Raw genomic sequence first — 15,061 nt, 5'->3', positions numbered from 1 at the left:
CATGATTCTGTGGGTTAAGAATTTGTTTTCATCATTATTTATTAAAACATCGTCGCTGCCTCGGGCAGCCGCCCATGGCTGGGCTCGGGAGCCAGGGCCGTAGCGTGGGAGATGGGGCTGGCGACTTCGGTTTCCTTTGGTTAAGCCGGGAGGAGAGATCCTGCCTTGCTTTTTCTTTCTTGTCCAGATTCTGCCTCTACGTTAAGCAGAATTTCGGTGATAAAAATCAAATCCTTTATCCCCACCCTCCTCCCACCGTGGAAACTTGGGAGCTCGGAGGCAGCTGGGGAGCACCCCGTGTTTCGGTGGTGGCAGGGAGCGGGGGGCTCCGGCTCGGCACTCACGGCAGCCGTGCCTCCTGGTTTTTTTTGCTTGGGCCTCCTTGGAGGTTCCCCAGGTGGTTTTTGGGGCTCTACAACCCCTGTTTGCTCCAGGCTGGTGCTGTGGGAATGCCTGGTTCCCGGGGCTGCTTGAACTCCAAGGAGCGGTGGGTCTCTGCCCGCTGTTTGCCTGGGATGTGCACGGATGCAGCAGGGTTAATGTGTGCCGGTTTAGACCGATGTGATAGGAAAAGGTAATTTTTGTTCTAGGAAGTGTCAATTCCTGTTAAAAGCAAGATGGTGGTGCCATTCCGCTCCTGGGAGAGAGGGAGAAGTGACTTCCTTAGCTTCTTCACCGCATTTTGTATTATCAAAACTCAAGTCATATTTATGATCACCTCTTGTTTCTTGCTCTTGAGGCATTTTGCTTGCTTTTGCAGTTTTTCTCATCTCGTACGTGACAAATCCAGTCGGCGGCCTTGCTGGTTGTGCTGTGCCCGACCTGCAGGTGGTCACTGTCAAACTTTGCAGTGGCACATTGCTAAACAAACAAATACCCATGCTCAGGTGAATGTCGGGTTAAAATCACCCTTCAGGTTTGCTCTGGCAAAAACAACATTTGGAATCTGGTCTGAGCTGACAGAGTCCTTTTGAGTGTAATTAATTCTGCTGCCGGCTGAAGCTGAGAGCAGTCTTAAAAACAAGGGCAGGCATTAATAAGTTTAATTACATGTCCTTTGTGTTGCTCAGCGGAGGTGTTGTGTTAGTGAGGGTAACGTGTGACACCGGCTTCCCGTCAGGAATGCCTGGTTCCCGGGGCTGCTTGAACTCCAAGGAGCGGTGGGTCTCTGCCCGCTGTTTGCCTGGGATGTGCACGGATGCAGCAGGGTTAATGTGTGCCGGTTTAGACCGATGTGATAGGAAAAGGTAATTTTTGTTCTAGGAAGTGTCAATTCCTGTTAAAAGCAAGATGGTGGTGCCATTCCGCTCCTGGGAGAGAGGGAGAAGTGACTTCCTTAGCTTCTTCACCGCATTTTGTATTATCAAAACTCAAGTCATATTTATGATCACCTCTTGTTTCTTGCTCTTGAGGCATTTTGCTTGCTTTTGCAGTTTTTCTCATCTCGTACGTGACAAATCCAGTCGGCGGCCTTGCTGGTTGTGCTGTGCCCGACCTGCAGGTGGTCACTGTCAAACTTTGCAGTGGCACATTGCTAAACAAACAAATACCCATGCTCAGGTGAATGTCGGGTTAAAATCACCCTTCAGGTTTGCTCTGGCAAAAACAACATTTGGAATCTGGTCTGAGCTGACAGAGTCCTTTTGAGTGTAATTAATTCTGCTGCCGGCTGAAGCTGAGAGCAGTCTTAAAAACAAGGGCAGGCATTAATAAGTTTAATTACATGTCCTTTGTGTTGCTCAGCGGAGGTGTTGCGTTAGTGAGGGTAACGTGTGACACCGGCTTCCCATCACCCCTGGGCTGAGCGATGCTTCCCGGCACCCTGACACCCCCAGAGCCCCAAAGGCCGCGGAGCACCCACCTCCGCTCCAGCCCTCCGCGGCACTGCCAGGCCAGGGATCAGCAGCTGGCCTTCAGGGAACTGTGGGAGAAAGCTCAGCTTAGCAGAACACGGAGAAGGATGTGCTGCGGGCACGTCCTGTCCTGCGGGAAGAAAAAACATGCAAGTTCTCCCGTGCTGCTCTTCTTGGTGATTCCCATAACATCACTTTCATATTTATTTGTTAAACTGAAGCAGGATGAGACATTGGGGAGGAACGGATGAGAACTCCCAGCAGTGGTCAGGAGGTCAGCGGGAAGTCGGCACCAGGCGGGGTGCGGGGGGGGGGTCACGCAGGCGATGCTGCTGAGGCACGGAGAGGGCTGGGGGGAGAGCTGCCCTGCAGGAGAGCCTGGTCTGCACCAGCTGCGGGAAGAAATGCAGCCATCGGACCAGTTTGGGCTCTGCAGAGAGCGTAGCCCCCGTTTATAACCAGCAGCAGCGAGGCTCCGAGCCTCAGGTGGGACGCAGCAGAGCTCCGTGGCGCCCGATTTTGCCGCCCCCGGTGAAGCTGGCAGAGGATGGCGTGTGATTTATTCCCATCTGCGACTGCTAAAATCCTTCTCCCATCTGATGTTGCAAATCAATTTGGTGGAGTTGTCCACTTTGTTCTCAGTCGTAACAAAACCTAATCCCCAGGCTGGAGACAGATTTAAATTCTGTCTACGCTGCACGTGGCTCTCATGGTCTGTTCTGCTGTGTTTGGGCATGTAGGACCCCCTGCAGCGGACGCGTGCTGCAGGGAGGGTAAGGATTGCCCTAAAGACCCTCCTCCCGGTCGGCCAGAGAAAAGAACTGTCAGCCCTTGAAAAGCTGTGTGCAGGGAATGTTTCCTGACCGGCAGACGTGTCGCGGAGTCAAACCTGTGATTTAGGAGGTCGGATCCCTCTGCCAGTGGGGAGGCATTCCCACTGCAAAGGCTGACTCTGCAGCTGGTATTAATGGGACATCTTCAGCTTAGCGCCCGGACCTCCTTCAGAATTCCCCAGTCTGCTCCTGCTCTCCTAGTGGAACAGTAGGAGATTTGGGAAAGGCACTGTATTTTTTTTCCCCGTATTTCCGCGTTATGTTTTGTGTCTGCTCCATCCCTCTCAAAAGTAACCTTCATCATAAAACCACAGACGTGGCGGCTGGGTGCTTGCAGGCAGGTGAGGTTCTGAAATGAAAACCGATGGGATTGCCCCTCTGAGGGCTTGGCTTCACAAGAAGGTGGTTCTGGAGTAAGAGCGTATGAGTTGAACGTGCAAGACCTATTCCAGAATAACTCTGCGTAGACAGGCCCTACGTTTTTTCCTTCCTTGTAGCCTCGGCAGAGTGTCTGTTCTTGAAAGAACATGGAGCCCGGACTCCCCGTCGGTCCCTCCAGTCGCTCTGCGGAGCTGCCGTGGTGCCGCTGCTGCAGACGGCCGGTGCCTGCCTCCATCGCTCAAAACCCAGTCCTGACGTTTGATGAGGAGAGGACGGATTGGGGTTGTCCCTCCGTGCTTGTTTCTCTGTGTCCACAAAGACTTCTCTGCAGTCCACGAGGTCCTGGTTAGGTTAGGTCTGCTGTCACAGCCGGGTAATGCTTGACGTCCCTAATTCTGGCTGCGCACGGAGGAAGCAGGCGGAGGGGGATAGCGTCCCTTCACAGGGTAATGTTTTATGACTTTTATTATTTAGAACAACAATCCTCTCTCATCGCTCTCGGGCAGTAAACCTCTTTCTTTAATAACCAGAGACCGGCTGCCTCTCCATAGGACTCTGCAGGTCAGTGCCAGTAGCAGTAATGTTATTTCTCTTTAGAACTAATGGGGTCTTTTATGAGATTTTTCCCCCCACACACCCCTTCATTTCAACTGAACTTTAGGCAAGTAGAAAGGGATTAAAGTAAGGCCCATGGCAAAAGGAACTGAATGTGCTGTTTGGAAAGAGGGTTTCCTGCTGTGAGATGTCTCTGGGCAGCTGGCTATTCCCACCATATTAAAACAAAGGTGTAGGAACTAAATTTGATCAGCTCACGTAAGCCGGGACGGGACCTGGAATACACAGCGAGTTATTACAGCAAGAGCTGGGATGGCCCCACAGGCAGCGTTTTGAAAAGCCGTGGTAGAGAGATGAATCTGAACAAAGTACCTGTGTCATCTCGGAAGCGTATGTACACCGAAAGCAAACGGTGTTCCGGGTGGCTTTGCCTGTTGGGATGCGGGGTGGCCAAGGAAGAGCACGAGCGTACGGGGACTCTGGTGTCTCTGTCCCCATGGGTGTCGCTCTCTGCCCACGCTGGGTGGCAGTGGGCAGCGCTGAGGGGTATCCGCCTCCTGCCTAAATCACTGCTGCTGCCCCCCCCCGGAGCAGCGATGGGTCCTTAACGCTCCTTCGGGGACATCAGGGTGCTGGGGTCTCCTGATGGAAGCGTGCCTGCCTCCAGGAGGGGATGCTGGCTGCGGGTGGGGGATCTCGGGGCAGAGCTGGAGGGATCTCCCAGCAGCTGGGGCAGCCCAGCACAGCCCCACCGGCGCCTGATGCCCCAGTTCAGGCAGAGCCCAGCCATCACATCGTGCGGTTAATATTTCTGCACTTCAGCAGCAAGCGGATTTGTTGGGGATTTTTTTTAGCACTTGCCAGCCCTTGCCCAGTGAATTGTCTTTGGGTGGAGCCCTCCGGGTCTTTTATGGCTTTTATGGTGCGGTACAAGACGGAGACGTTACCGCTCCGAGGGCTTCGCTGTAGCACGCACGCGCGGGGTTTATGTTCTCCCTGCCCAAACGGGGGGAAGGCTGAGAGTGGTCCTTTTGGCAAGAAGAGTGCCCTCACCCTCCGAGTCAGGGAAGCAGCCCACGGCCTTAGCAGGACCTTTTCCTTACTCTTAATTCAAAGGAAAGTCTGTGGGAGCTGCAATGGGGACTTGCAAACATCTTCCAGTAAATGGCCTCCTGCCGCAAACGTCACGTTGCTTACCGAAGGACGTGAGAAATGCTCCCTCCTCTAGAACAGAGTATTCCGATGAAGGGGCCGCGTGGTGCATGGCCCTTCTTGCAGTGGGGGTGTTGGCAGGCCCCCCGCCCCACGCCGTAGCATCAGGGATGGTGCTGGGGTGGGGGGGGTGGAGGGGATGCGGCTGGTGGCCCCGGGGGCCTCTGCACTGGCAGCGCTCATCCTGCTCTGCCAGGGCTGCCTCCAGCAGGGAGCTCTCGCATCCCTTCCGCTGAGATCTCAAACGCCGGTCTCTAATTAATGACATCTCCCCGCTTAGCTCCTGCTGCACAGACAGGCGCTGGGCCTTTTAGGGCTGGTTTGAGACCCGCAGCGCTCCCTCCGTGCAGTGCAGCATCTGGTGAAAAATGCGTCTGCTCCTGACCTGGCTTGGATCTCATCAGCCGTTCAGGAGTAAAGGACGTCCTGGGAGCGGGTCCTGCCGAGGCAAGACCCTGACAAATGACCTCCTGCCTAAGAAAAATCCCGTTAATTTTAGGATTCCCAGAGGCATACGGCCAGAGTATGGAGGGATATAAATACGTATTCGCTGAACCTGGTGGGAACATAATGTGTCCTGAGAAACTCCCCCTTGGTGATTCTGCACATGGCACATCTGCACTCCCACCCGCAGCCTTGCAGCTGCAGTAGTTTTATATGAAAAATAGACTTATTTTAATTTTAACACCAATTCTTAGACCCGCATGAAGCAATCGGGCTCGGTGACACCCGTGCGTGTGTGTGTTACAGTCTGGAGTTCCTGAGCTGCGGGTTTAGATTATCGATATTTGTATTTGCCCCCACAAGACTGCACGTCTCGGCGTGGTTGCTTACCTTTTCCAATTTCATCTGTAAAAGACAGAAACAAGATTTACCATAAATGCCTTGACTCTGGGCGTATGGGGGCTTGGTGAGCAGTCTGTTGTCAGCTCTTGAGCTGCTGGATATTAGTTCTGCGCTCAGCGTCCAGAGGTGACTTGATCTGCCTGCCTGTATTAGAGTTAATTTACAGCATCATTTCAGAGGAAAAGGATATGGGCCCTTTTCTGTGAAAATAGTGTAAAATTGCCACAGAGAAGTGGGAAACGACTGCGCTCGGTTCCTAAAGATCAATTTATTCACCACGGAGATATAGGGTGAGTGGGCAGTTGAGAGAATCGCTAATGGGCTGGAGCGCCGTTTGCTTCAAAGCCACCGCTGCTGATCCGGCACGGGGCTGCGCTGGCCCAGGGCTTTGAACGTTTGAGGGCTGCCGGTTGTCCCCGAAGAAAAACATCATGGTGGTGGCGTCATCGGTTTTTCGACAGACGCCGTAACGGGGATCACCGCAGCCGGTCCTGGCTGTTGGATCCGCGTGGATGCACGGAAGGGTCCGGAGGCTGCGCTGTCCCTCGGGCAGCGTCTCCCCGGGCCGGTTGTCCCGTGGTGCCGCTGGGGCGGAGGGGTGACCTGCAGCCTTCCGAGCAATCTGTTTCCACGCTCAGCTGGAGAACCCAGCTGCGGGCTGATCCTCGATCACCTGGGGCTTCATCGATGGCACGAATCTTAATGGCAAATCTGGTGAAGCACCTGTGTGTCTTCCGCCGCTGTTTATCTTAGAGTCTCCTTTGGCTGTTTTCTAGGTTCAGCTTGGCGTGTCATTCACTGGAAGCTATGAATTTTGCATGCACTATTGGCATTGCCCTGTGGTTTGGTCAGCTTTTATTCTAGAGAACGGCAAAACTCGACAGACACAGAGACAAAGCAGTCTGAGGGTATACTGGGAGCGTTGTTGCTTGGCGCATGAAAGACGGTGCTGGGAATATCTTGGGCTCCCCTCATTTCTGTCCTTCCGTGCCTTTGAAGAAGGCGGCGTACTCTCTTTGTAGCCAGGGGGACACGCGGTCTCTTTGGAAGACCCTAGAGTGCTTGCCAGGGGTTTTAAAGGTCAGAGTTACTGGGATCAGAGCTTTTGTGAGCTGCCTGGCGTAGGACCATTTTACACGGTGCAGACTGTAGAGAAGGCAACTGCTCCCTTTGCTCTCAAGTTATTTTTCCCCTTGCCACTGTATAGTTTTGCTCTGTTTTCCCTGGGAGTTCCTAGCTATCTCTCTCTCTTTTTTTTTTCTGTTTTTTTCTTTTTTTTCCCCCCTCCTTGAGCCCTCTGGTTTTGCTTTAAGAGTTACAGCACCATTGATTGTATTGGCTGTCTCGAAAATGGTGTGCTGCTTGCTTGTCTGTGGGCTCCCTGCTGCTAAATGCTGCCAGTGGGGCTCCGGAGCATTTAGATCAATCAATAGGGCTATCATGGCCTTATTTTCCACACCGTCCCCGTCCGGGGATGTGTGTAACCCTTGGAGAGAGCACACGAGCCCTCGGGTTGTTGGTAACAGAGCGCGGCTCCGTGCACCGGCGATGCAGATGGGTGGCTCTGACGGGGAGAAGGGTCCCCGTGCACGGGGACAGCCCCTGCCCGGGTGGTGCCAGCCGCTCCCCGGGCGCGCTCCGTGCGTGCAGCGGGCGAAGACGGGTCGGGCACGTTAGAGGGATCTGCCATTAATTCCTCCCCGTTGGCAGGGAGCTTCCTTCTGTCAGGAGGGCTGGGACGCTGGGAAACGGCGTGAAATGAAGTAGGGTGCTGATGGGATCTCCCACGCGCATCGCAAGCCCCCTCCTGTGCTGGCAGTCGGAGCTCAGCACCACTGGAGCTCAGCACCGGGTGCTGCGGACCCGGCGGCGGCACTAGGAGCACAGTGGTTCGTGCTGGGGCCGGCCGGCCCCCGCTCGTGCTCCAGCGCACCCGGGAGGTCTCAGGCAGCAGGTCCGACGGCCGTGCAAAGGCGCGTTCAGCTGTGCGGAGACCCCCGCTCTGCAGACCTCTAATAGTGTCGTCCTGACTGCATCGGAGTTTGGGAAAAACATTTTTGCCAAAGGTACAGCCTGTAATAGAACTTGCTCACCAAATTATAAATGGGACAATGTAGCCGTCCCAGCTATTCTGCGCCCTTGGTTATCTCATGGCAAAAAATTCCCAGGAATATTCTGCAGTTGTTGTTAACAGATGGACTAAATAATTTTTCTGGGGAGAAAAACATCCGCTGATCCCGTTACTTTTTTCCTCTTAGATCCCATCTAATGCCGAGGCTGAAAGAATCACGCTCCCACGAGTCTTTGCTCAGTCCCAGTAGTGCCGTTGAGGCTCTGGATCTCAGTATGGAGGAAGAAGTGGTCATCAAGCCGGTCCACAGTAGCATCCTGGGACAAGACTATTGCTTCGAGGTAAGGAGCCTTTCTGTGCGCCCCGGGGGCCGTTCCTGCCACGTGGCGGGGCTGACTGGAGCGCCAGGCGTGGGGTTGCATCTTGGGCTTTCGCTGTTAGAAAGCATTTCTGCTCTGAATTGCTGCTCAGAGACTGTTCCATACGCAGAAAATTACCTCCGTCTTTCCAAGGAGGATCGTACCCGCGAAATCAGAGCAGCGAGCTCTTTGCCTTGCGACCCTGGTTGCGGCAGAGCTCGCTGCCGGCACAGGCGCTGAACGACTTCAGGCCGTGTATTGGCAGCGCATAAATGTGTAGTTTATGTTCATACAGATATCAGAAAGTGCTAATCCCTACTCAGTGCTCACAAAGGGGTTGTACGTGGTCACAGAGGTAGCCTGCTGTTGGCAGTGGGAGTGTTGAGGACTTCATCTAGAAAACTGAAGCTTCCCTTGTTTGGGTAAATAGAAAAATGTGTATTTCAAGTGTTTTTTAACATCTGTTACGGCATGTGGTTAGGTCTGTACTAGCAGGAGGTGGTAGGACATGTACAACCCAGCCTGCAGTTGGATAATTCAGTGTACTATGTCTTGGGAATCGCTTGTCCGGCATCATGGATGACAAAGTAGTATTGCTCATGGCGGTGGCTGGGTATAGAACTGGGAAATGGTTTTCTTACCATAATAAGGTGGTTGATAATTGGGTTTCTGTAAAGAGAAGGTAACCTGTTTGTACTTGGACCCAGAAGAGCAGATAGACCATGTGCGCATGGCTGGATCGTACTGTGGGGCTGGTGGGACCCCAGGCTGTCCTTGGATGGGCAGCGCTAGGTGCGGACGGCCATGGCAGTGTGAAGGAGGAGTCCGGCGGGAGAGATGAAGGTGTTTTTTCTCTCCTGAAATTAGCACACTTGGAAAGACAGGAGTTAAAAGATCCATTTCTTAAAATATAAGCAGGTAACACAAAAACAGTCTTACAAAAAATAGCCCTAAACATAAACTCTGAAGTGGGCTGAGGTATAAATTTTCCAGTGCTGTTCATTCTCTGTAGAATTGAGCAAGTGCAGCAGGTCAGGAGGAGAACAGTTTTGTAAATTATATGGCCTCTGTTACATTCCACTCAAGAAAGATAAAATGAATCTAGATGGAAAATAGATGTGACATCCATAATATAAGAGTTGTTTACCAATTCTGTTCAGCGCACAAGAGCAGGGGAAGGGATATGAACAGTACTTGGAGAAAGTTGACGGAGAGGGAAATTGGACAAGTCACGCACTTGTAAGGAGGAAGAAAATTTTATTTCTAAGTGGGTTGGATAAAGAAAAGTCATACAGAAAAAAAGAGTGTGTTAATTGCTGTCCTGCAAATCCTGCAGAGGAAAAGGAGAATGCCAGAAAACAAAAGGGACATTGATTTGTAACTGAGGGTTCCTCATCCACAAGCTCCAGTGGGAAGGACTGAGGTGAGAGCTAAATGGCAGATTGTGTTAATGGTTGGTCTTGTGCCCCCAGGGAGCCTCTCCCCGATTCGGGGTGAGGTCAGCGCTGAAACGCGTTTGCAGATCTCCCAGGATCTGTGGTGGGCAGCAGGCAGTGCCCACAATCCGCCAGGTGCTTGGGTACAACTGGTGAAGCAAAGGCTTAGCCTTTGGGCCGTGCAGGGCTGGAGGGATGAGCCTGGGCTGCCCCGAGCGGCGTGGGCTGGGACGGGCTGGGCGGCTGCTGCCGGCCCCTCCGGATCCCCGTGTGCGTTGACACAGACAACTTAATCGCATGGTTCTCCATGTCAGGCGATAGTGAAAGACCAGCGACAAAACCACCCAAGCATCTTCTCATCCTCCGTGCTTGAATGTTGCCTTCAGTTACGACTGTGTCCCGAGGGTCCCATCTGTGGCCTTGACCCTGAGTCCTTCAGCATTGCTTTTTCGGGACATGCTTGGCAAAGCGGCTGCCGCTTTTCGGTGGAAACTCTGCGACGAGCAGTAAAAGCTGTAGTGGTTCCTGCGGCCTGGAACTGGGAAAGCTCCGGTTGAAGTCTGCACAAAGCTGAAAGGGAAACTGAAGCTGACGGCCCAGAGCCATGAGACTGCTGTGTGTGGGAGCACCGAGGGGTGAGAAGCTCAGCTCATGTCCTGGAAAAGGAGCCCTGCCTAAGGAATGTCAAGTGGGAAGTTACTGCCAGCATCGCGGAGACAAGGGGGACCAAGACATTTTACGCAGAGTGGGTTGCGAAGGTGCTGCGGGTTGGCAACCGAGCCTTGTCCCTGCCCTTCGAGGCTGTTGTGGATCCGTTCCCTTAGGGAGATCCGTCAGGAGCGGCCAAGTTTGCTGTCTCAAATTGAGAAGCGAAGCGTCGTTGGGCAATGCCAGCCTTACCCCCTCCTTACCTGCTGGCTCCTTGCGGTGGGGTGGTCGGGCAGCGCATAGCACCTGGGGTGCTCCCACCCCCGGCTGGCTGGTGTCTGTCCTCATTTGGGATGATGGTGCTTGGGTGGCCGGGCTGGCTCAGCGTGCTCTTTGAGGTCCCTCACCAACAACAGCGTGCAGAGGCTTTTCCAGAAGCTGATTGCAACCCTGGCTGCCCAGTGCGAGGTACGGCGTGCCACGGGTCCTCCTCCACCGGGCTGCAGCAGCATCGTGGCTCGGGGGAGAGGACGGCAGGATTTGACGTGGCTGCAGATGGAGTTGTGCTGAAGAGGGCAGGTTCGGAGAGCGAGCTGGCAGCGCACCCAAACGGAGACAAAAGCGAGAGGTGCCAAAGCCATCTGCAGTGGAAAAAAACCAAGTGGCTTGTTCGGAGGGAGCTGGCTGCCTGAAGGTACGGTGCAATTGTTCCTCTCCTTCAGCTCGACTGACCTGCATTAAGACGTGCCGAAGCTGACTGCTCGGCTCCGCGCCCCCTCAGCGGGGCTCTGCGGGGGGTAAGGGCAGTCAGCAGTAATGCAGTGCTTTTCCAAAGGCTGCATTTGGCTTTTTCTGCTTATTTAGTTCTATGAAACTTGCTTTTTTCCTGACGTGCTGAATACTTGGCAGTCGGTATTTACTTGTTTTCTTCATTGATTTTTTTAAAAAAAGTTACTCAGCATCATCTTCTTTCTCCAATAAGACTTCCCAGTCAGCATAAACCATCTAATGCCACCGCGCAGCCTGCAGGGGCTAAATACACAGTGGGCAGCTTAGCCCGGTAAAGGAGAGACAACAAGGATGATGGGGGCACTGGAGCATCTCCCCTACGAGGAAAGGCTGAGGGAGCTGGGCTTGTTCAGCCTGGAGAAGAGAAGGCTGAGAGGGGACCTCATTAACACGTACAAGTATCTCCAGGGTGGGGGTCACGAGGACAGAGCCAGACTCTTCTCAGTGGTGCCCAGCGCCAGGACAAGGGGCAATGGGCACAACCTGAAGCAGAAGAGGTTCCAGTTGAACACAAGGAAGAACTTCTTGACTTTGAGGGTGATGGAGCCCTGGCCCAGGCTGCCCAGGGGGGCTGTGGAGTCTCCTTCTCTGGAGATACTCAACCCCCACCTGGACACTGTCCTGTGTCCCCTGCTCTGGGTGAGCCTGCTTTAGCTAGGAGGGTTGGACTGGGTGATCTCCCGAGGTCCCTTCCAACCCTGCCATTCTGTGATTCTGTGACTCGGAGCCCGGCTTCCCAGAGCCTATTCCTGACTCTGCTCTTTGTGGGGTCCTGGTGACTTGGGCCAGGCGGGGGAGCTGGCCCGAAGGGCTCTGTCTGGGCAGGCCAAAGTCTTGTCCAGTTGCACAGCTCGTGCCTGGGCTGCCGCAGGGCATGGCTGAGGGATGCAGAGCAGGAGAAGGGAAATGCTACTGCTGGACTCTACTTGCTCTGCGACAGCCAAAACCGTGTCGCCTCATCCTGGCCTGGCCTGACCAAGGGAGAATTCAGTGGAGTTAAATTTAGCTCCACTAAATTTAGTCCGGCTGTGCAAACGTTTGCCGTTGCTCGCATGGACCTTCGGACGCCCTGAGCAGCCGTCCCGGGGCTGGCCCAGGCAGCGCCCGTTTGCCCTTCTGCACGTGGTGACAGTGGCATTGCCGGCGTGAACCCTTACTTGTCCTCGTAAAACCTTTTGAGCACTTCGAGCCAAGCAGCTTCAGAAACTCAGTTACCATCTTCTGTTACGCCGGTGAGATTCCTTCAAGTGTACCTTGAGGAACCCGTGCTGTACCTAAGACGTTCTTAAAATGACAGGATTTTGTCTGACTTAAGGGATCGCCCATCCGAGGACTGTGGATAATGAATGTAAGTAACATTTTAGAAATTAATGGGTTTTATTAATTGAGTTTATCCTGTACATTAATAGTACTCTAGCATATCCAAAATCTTGATGAGATCAGAATACTCTCTTTACCAAGATAATTAATATCTCATGAAGATCATTAATGCCATAGGATGAGGTCGGAGCTCAAAGCTGGGATGTTATTGCAGATCTGGGGAAAATTACATTTTTGGACACACATGGTAGATACGACCTTCAACTCCCATCAGATCAAGAGGGCTTCATGTCCGACACGTGAGGACTGTTGGAGTGGGGCCAGAGGAGGGCTTCCTGCACCTGGGATGGGGTAACCCCCAGTATCAATACAGCCTGGGGGGAGAAAGGATTGAGAGCAGCCCTGCCGAGAGGGACTTGGGGGTGCTGGTGGATAAAAAGCTGGACATGAGCCGGCAATGTGCCCTGGCAGCCCAGAAGGCCAACCGTACTCTGGGCTGCATCAGGAGGAGCGTGGCCAGCAGGTCGAGGGAGGTAATTCTGCCCCTCTACTCAGCTCTGGTGAGACCTCACCTAGAGTACTGCGTCCAGCTCTGGAGCCCTCAGCACAAGAAGGACATGGAAGTGTTGGAGCGGGTCCAGAAGAGGGCTACTAAAATGATCCGAGGGCTGGAGCACCTCTCCTATGAGGACAGGCTGAGAGAGTTGGGCTTGTTCAGTCTAGAGAAAAGAAGGCTGCGGGGAGACCTGATTGCGGCCTTTCAGTACCTAAAGGGGGCCTATAGGAAAGAGGGGGAAAACCTTTTTAGTAGGGCCAGCTGCGTTAGGACAAGGGGTAATGGTTTTAAACTAAATCGGGGTAGGTTTAGGCTAGATATAAGGAAAAAATTCTTTACAATGAGGGTGGTAAACCACTGGAACAGGTTGCCCAGAGAGGTAGTGGAGGCCCCATCCCTGGAAACATTCAAGGCCAGGTTGGATGGGGCTCTGAGCAACCTGATCTAGTTGGCGGTGTCCCTGCTGACTGCAGGGGGGTTGGACTCGATGACCTCTAGTGGTCCCCTCCAACCCAAAACATTCTATGATTCTATGATTCTATTGCAAGCATCTAACTCATATAATTAATGCCATACACCGATCAAACTTCAACCAGTTATGCTTCTCGCGTGTGTCCGTTCCTAGGACCTTCTATGATGGGTAAAAACCTTCCCATTTACATCTCAAGGTAATTTTCAGCCAGTTGGTTATAGCTTGTTCTTGCACAGTAGAGAGAATTCCTGTCAGTACATGCCTCCTGCATGGATTCGTAGGCAGCTATCGTGTCCCTGCTCGACTGTTGCTTTGGTGGCTCAACAAGCTAAAGCGGTCAGTCTGGTCTTTTAAGGTCAGCGGGTCCCTTTTCTTGAGCATCCAGCTGAAGACATCACATTTGAGAAAGAACTTGTTGACTGTGAGGGTGATGGAGCCCTGGCCCAGGCTGCCCAGGGGGGCTGTGGAGTCTCCTTCTCTGGAGATACTCAACCCCCACCTGGACACTGTCCTGTGTCCCCTGCTCTGGGTGAGCCTGCTTTAGCTAGGAGGGTTGGACTGGGTGATCTCCCGAGGTCCCTTCCAACCCTGCCATTCTGTGATTCTGTGACTCGGAGCCCGGCTTCCCAGAGCCTATTCCTGACTCTGCTCTTTGTGGGGTCCTGGTGACTTGGGCCAGGCGGGGGAGCTGGCCCGAAGGGCTCTGTCTGGGCAGGCCAAAGTCTTGTCCAGTTGCACAGCTCGTGCCTGGGCTGCCGCAGGGCATGGCTGAGGGATGCAGAGCAGGAGAAGGGAAATGCTACTGCTGGACTCTACTTGCTCTGCGACAGCCAAAACCGTGTCGCCTCATCCTGGCCTGGCCTGACCAAGGGAGAATTCAGTGGAGTTAAATTTAGCTCCACTAAATTTAGTCCGGCTGTGCAAACGTTTGCCGTTGCTCGCATGGACCTTCGGACGCCCTGAGCAGCCGTCCCGGGGCTGGCCCAGGCAGCGCCCGTTTGCCCTTCTGCACGTGGTGACAGTGGCATTGCCGGCGTGAACCCTTACTTGTCCTCGTAAAACCTTTTGAGCACTTCGAGCCAAGCAGCTTCAGAAACTCAGTTACCATCTTCTGTTACGCCGGTGAGATTCCTTCAAGTGTACCTTGAGGAACCCGTGCTGTACCTAAGACGTTCTTAAAATGACAGGATTTTGTCTGACTTAAGGGATCGCCCATCCGAGGACTGTGGATAATGAATGTAAGTAACATTTTAGAAATTAATGGGTTTTATTAATTGAGTTTATCCTGTACATTAATAGTACTCTAGCATATCCAAAATCTTGATGAGATCAGAATACTCTCTTTACCAAGATAATTAATATCTCATGAAGATCATTAATGCCATAGGATGAGGTCGGAGCTCAAAGCTGGGATGTTATTGCAGATCTGGGGAAAATTACATTTTTGGACACACATGGTAGATACGACCTTCAACTCCCATCAGATCAAGAGGGCTTCATGTCCGACACGTGAGGACTGTTGGAGTGGGGCCAGAGGAGGGCTACAAAAATGATCCGAGGGCTGGAGCCCCTCTCCTGTGAGGCCAGGCTGAGGGAGTTGGGGGTGTTCAGCCTGGAGAAGAGAAGGCTGCGGGCAGAGCTGTGTGCGGCCGGTCAGGGCTTAAAGGGGGCCCAGAGGAAAGGGGGGGACAAGCTTTTTAGTAGGGCCAGCTGGGACAGGACAAGGGGGG

General features: G+C 53.3%; 1 protein-coding gene across 1 annotated transcript in view; it reads left to right on the top strand.

Moving 5' to 3' along the window:
• LOC104135225 (DAB2 interacting protein) overlaps positions 1-15,061 on the top strand; it is a 177,506-nt gene that overhangs the window by 122,975 nt on the left and 39,470 nt on the right. Inside the window, exon 4 of the mRNA XM_035888607.1 lies at positions 7,939-8,092. Coding sequence (XP_035744500.1) covers positions 7,939-8,092 — 154 coding nt within the window. The remainder of the gene's footprint in view (positions 1-7,938; positions 8,093-15,061) is intronic.

Source organism: Egretta garzetta, unplaced genomic scaffold, assembly GCF_000687185.1.
Source record: "Egretta garzetta isolate BGI_Z169 unplaced genomic scaffold, ASM68718v1 scaffold211, whole genome shotgun sequence".
NCBI classification, from domain to species: domain Eukaryota; kingdom Metazoa; phylum Chordata; class Aves; order Pelecaniformes; family Ardeidae; genus Egretta; species Egretta garzetta.
The sequence above is the reverse complement of the archived record's forward strand: the minus strand, read 5'-3'. Positions and strand labels throughout refer to the sequence as shown.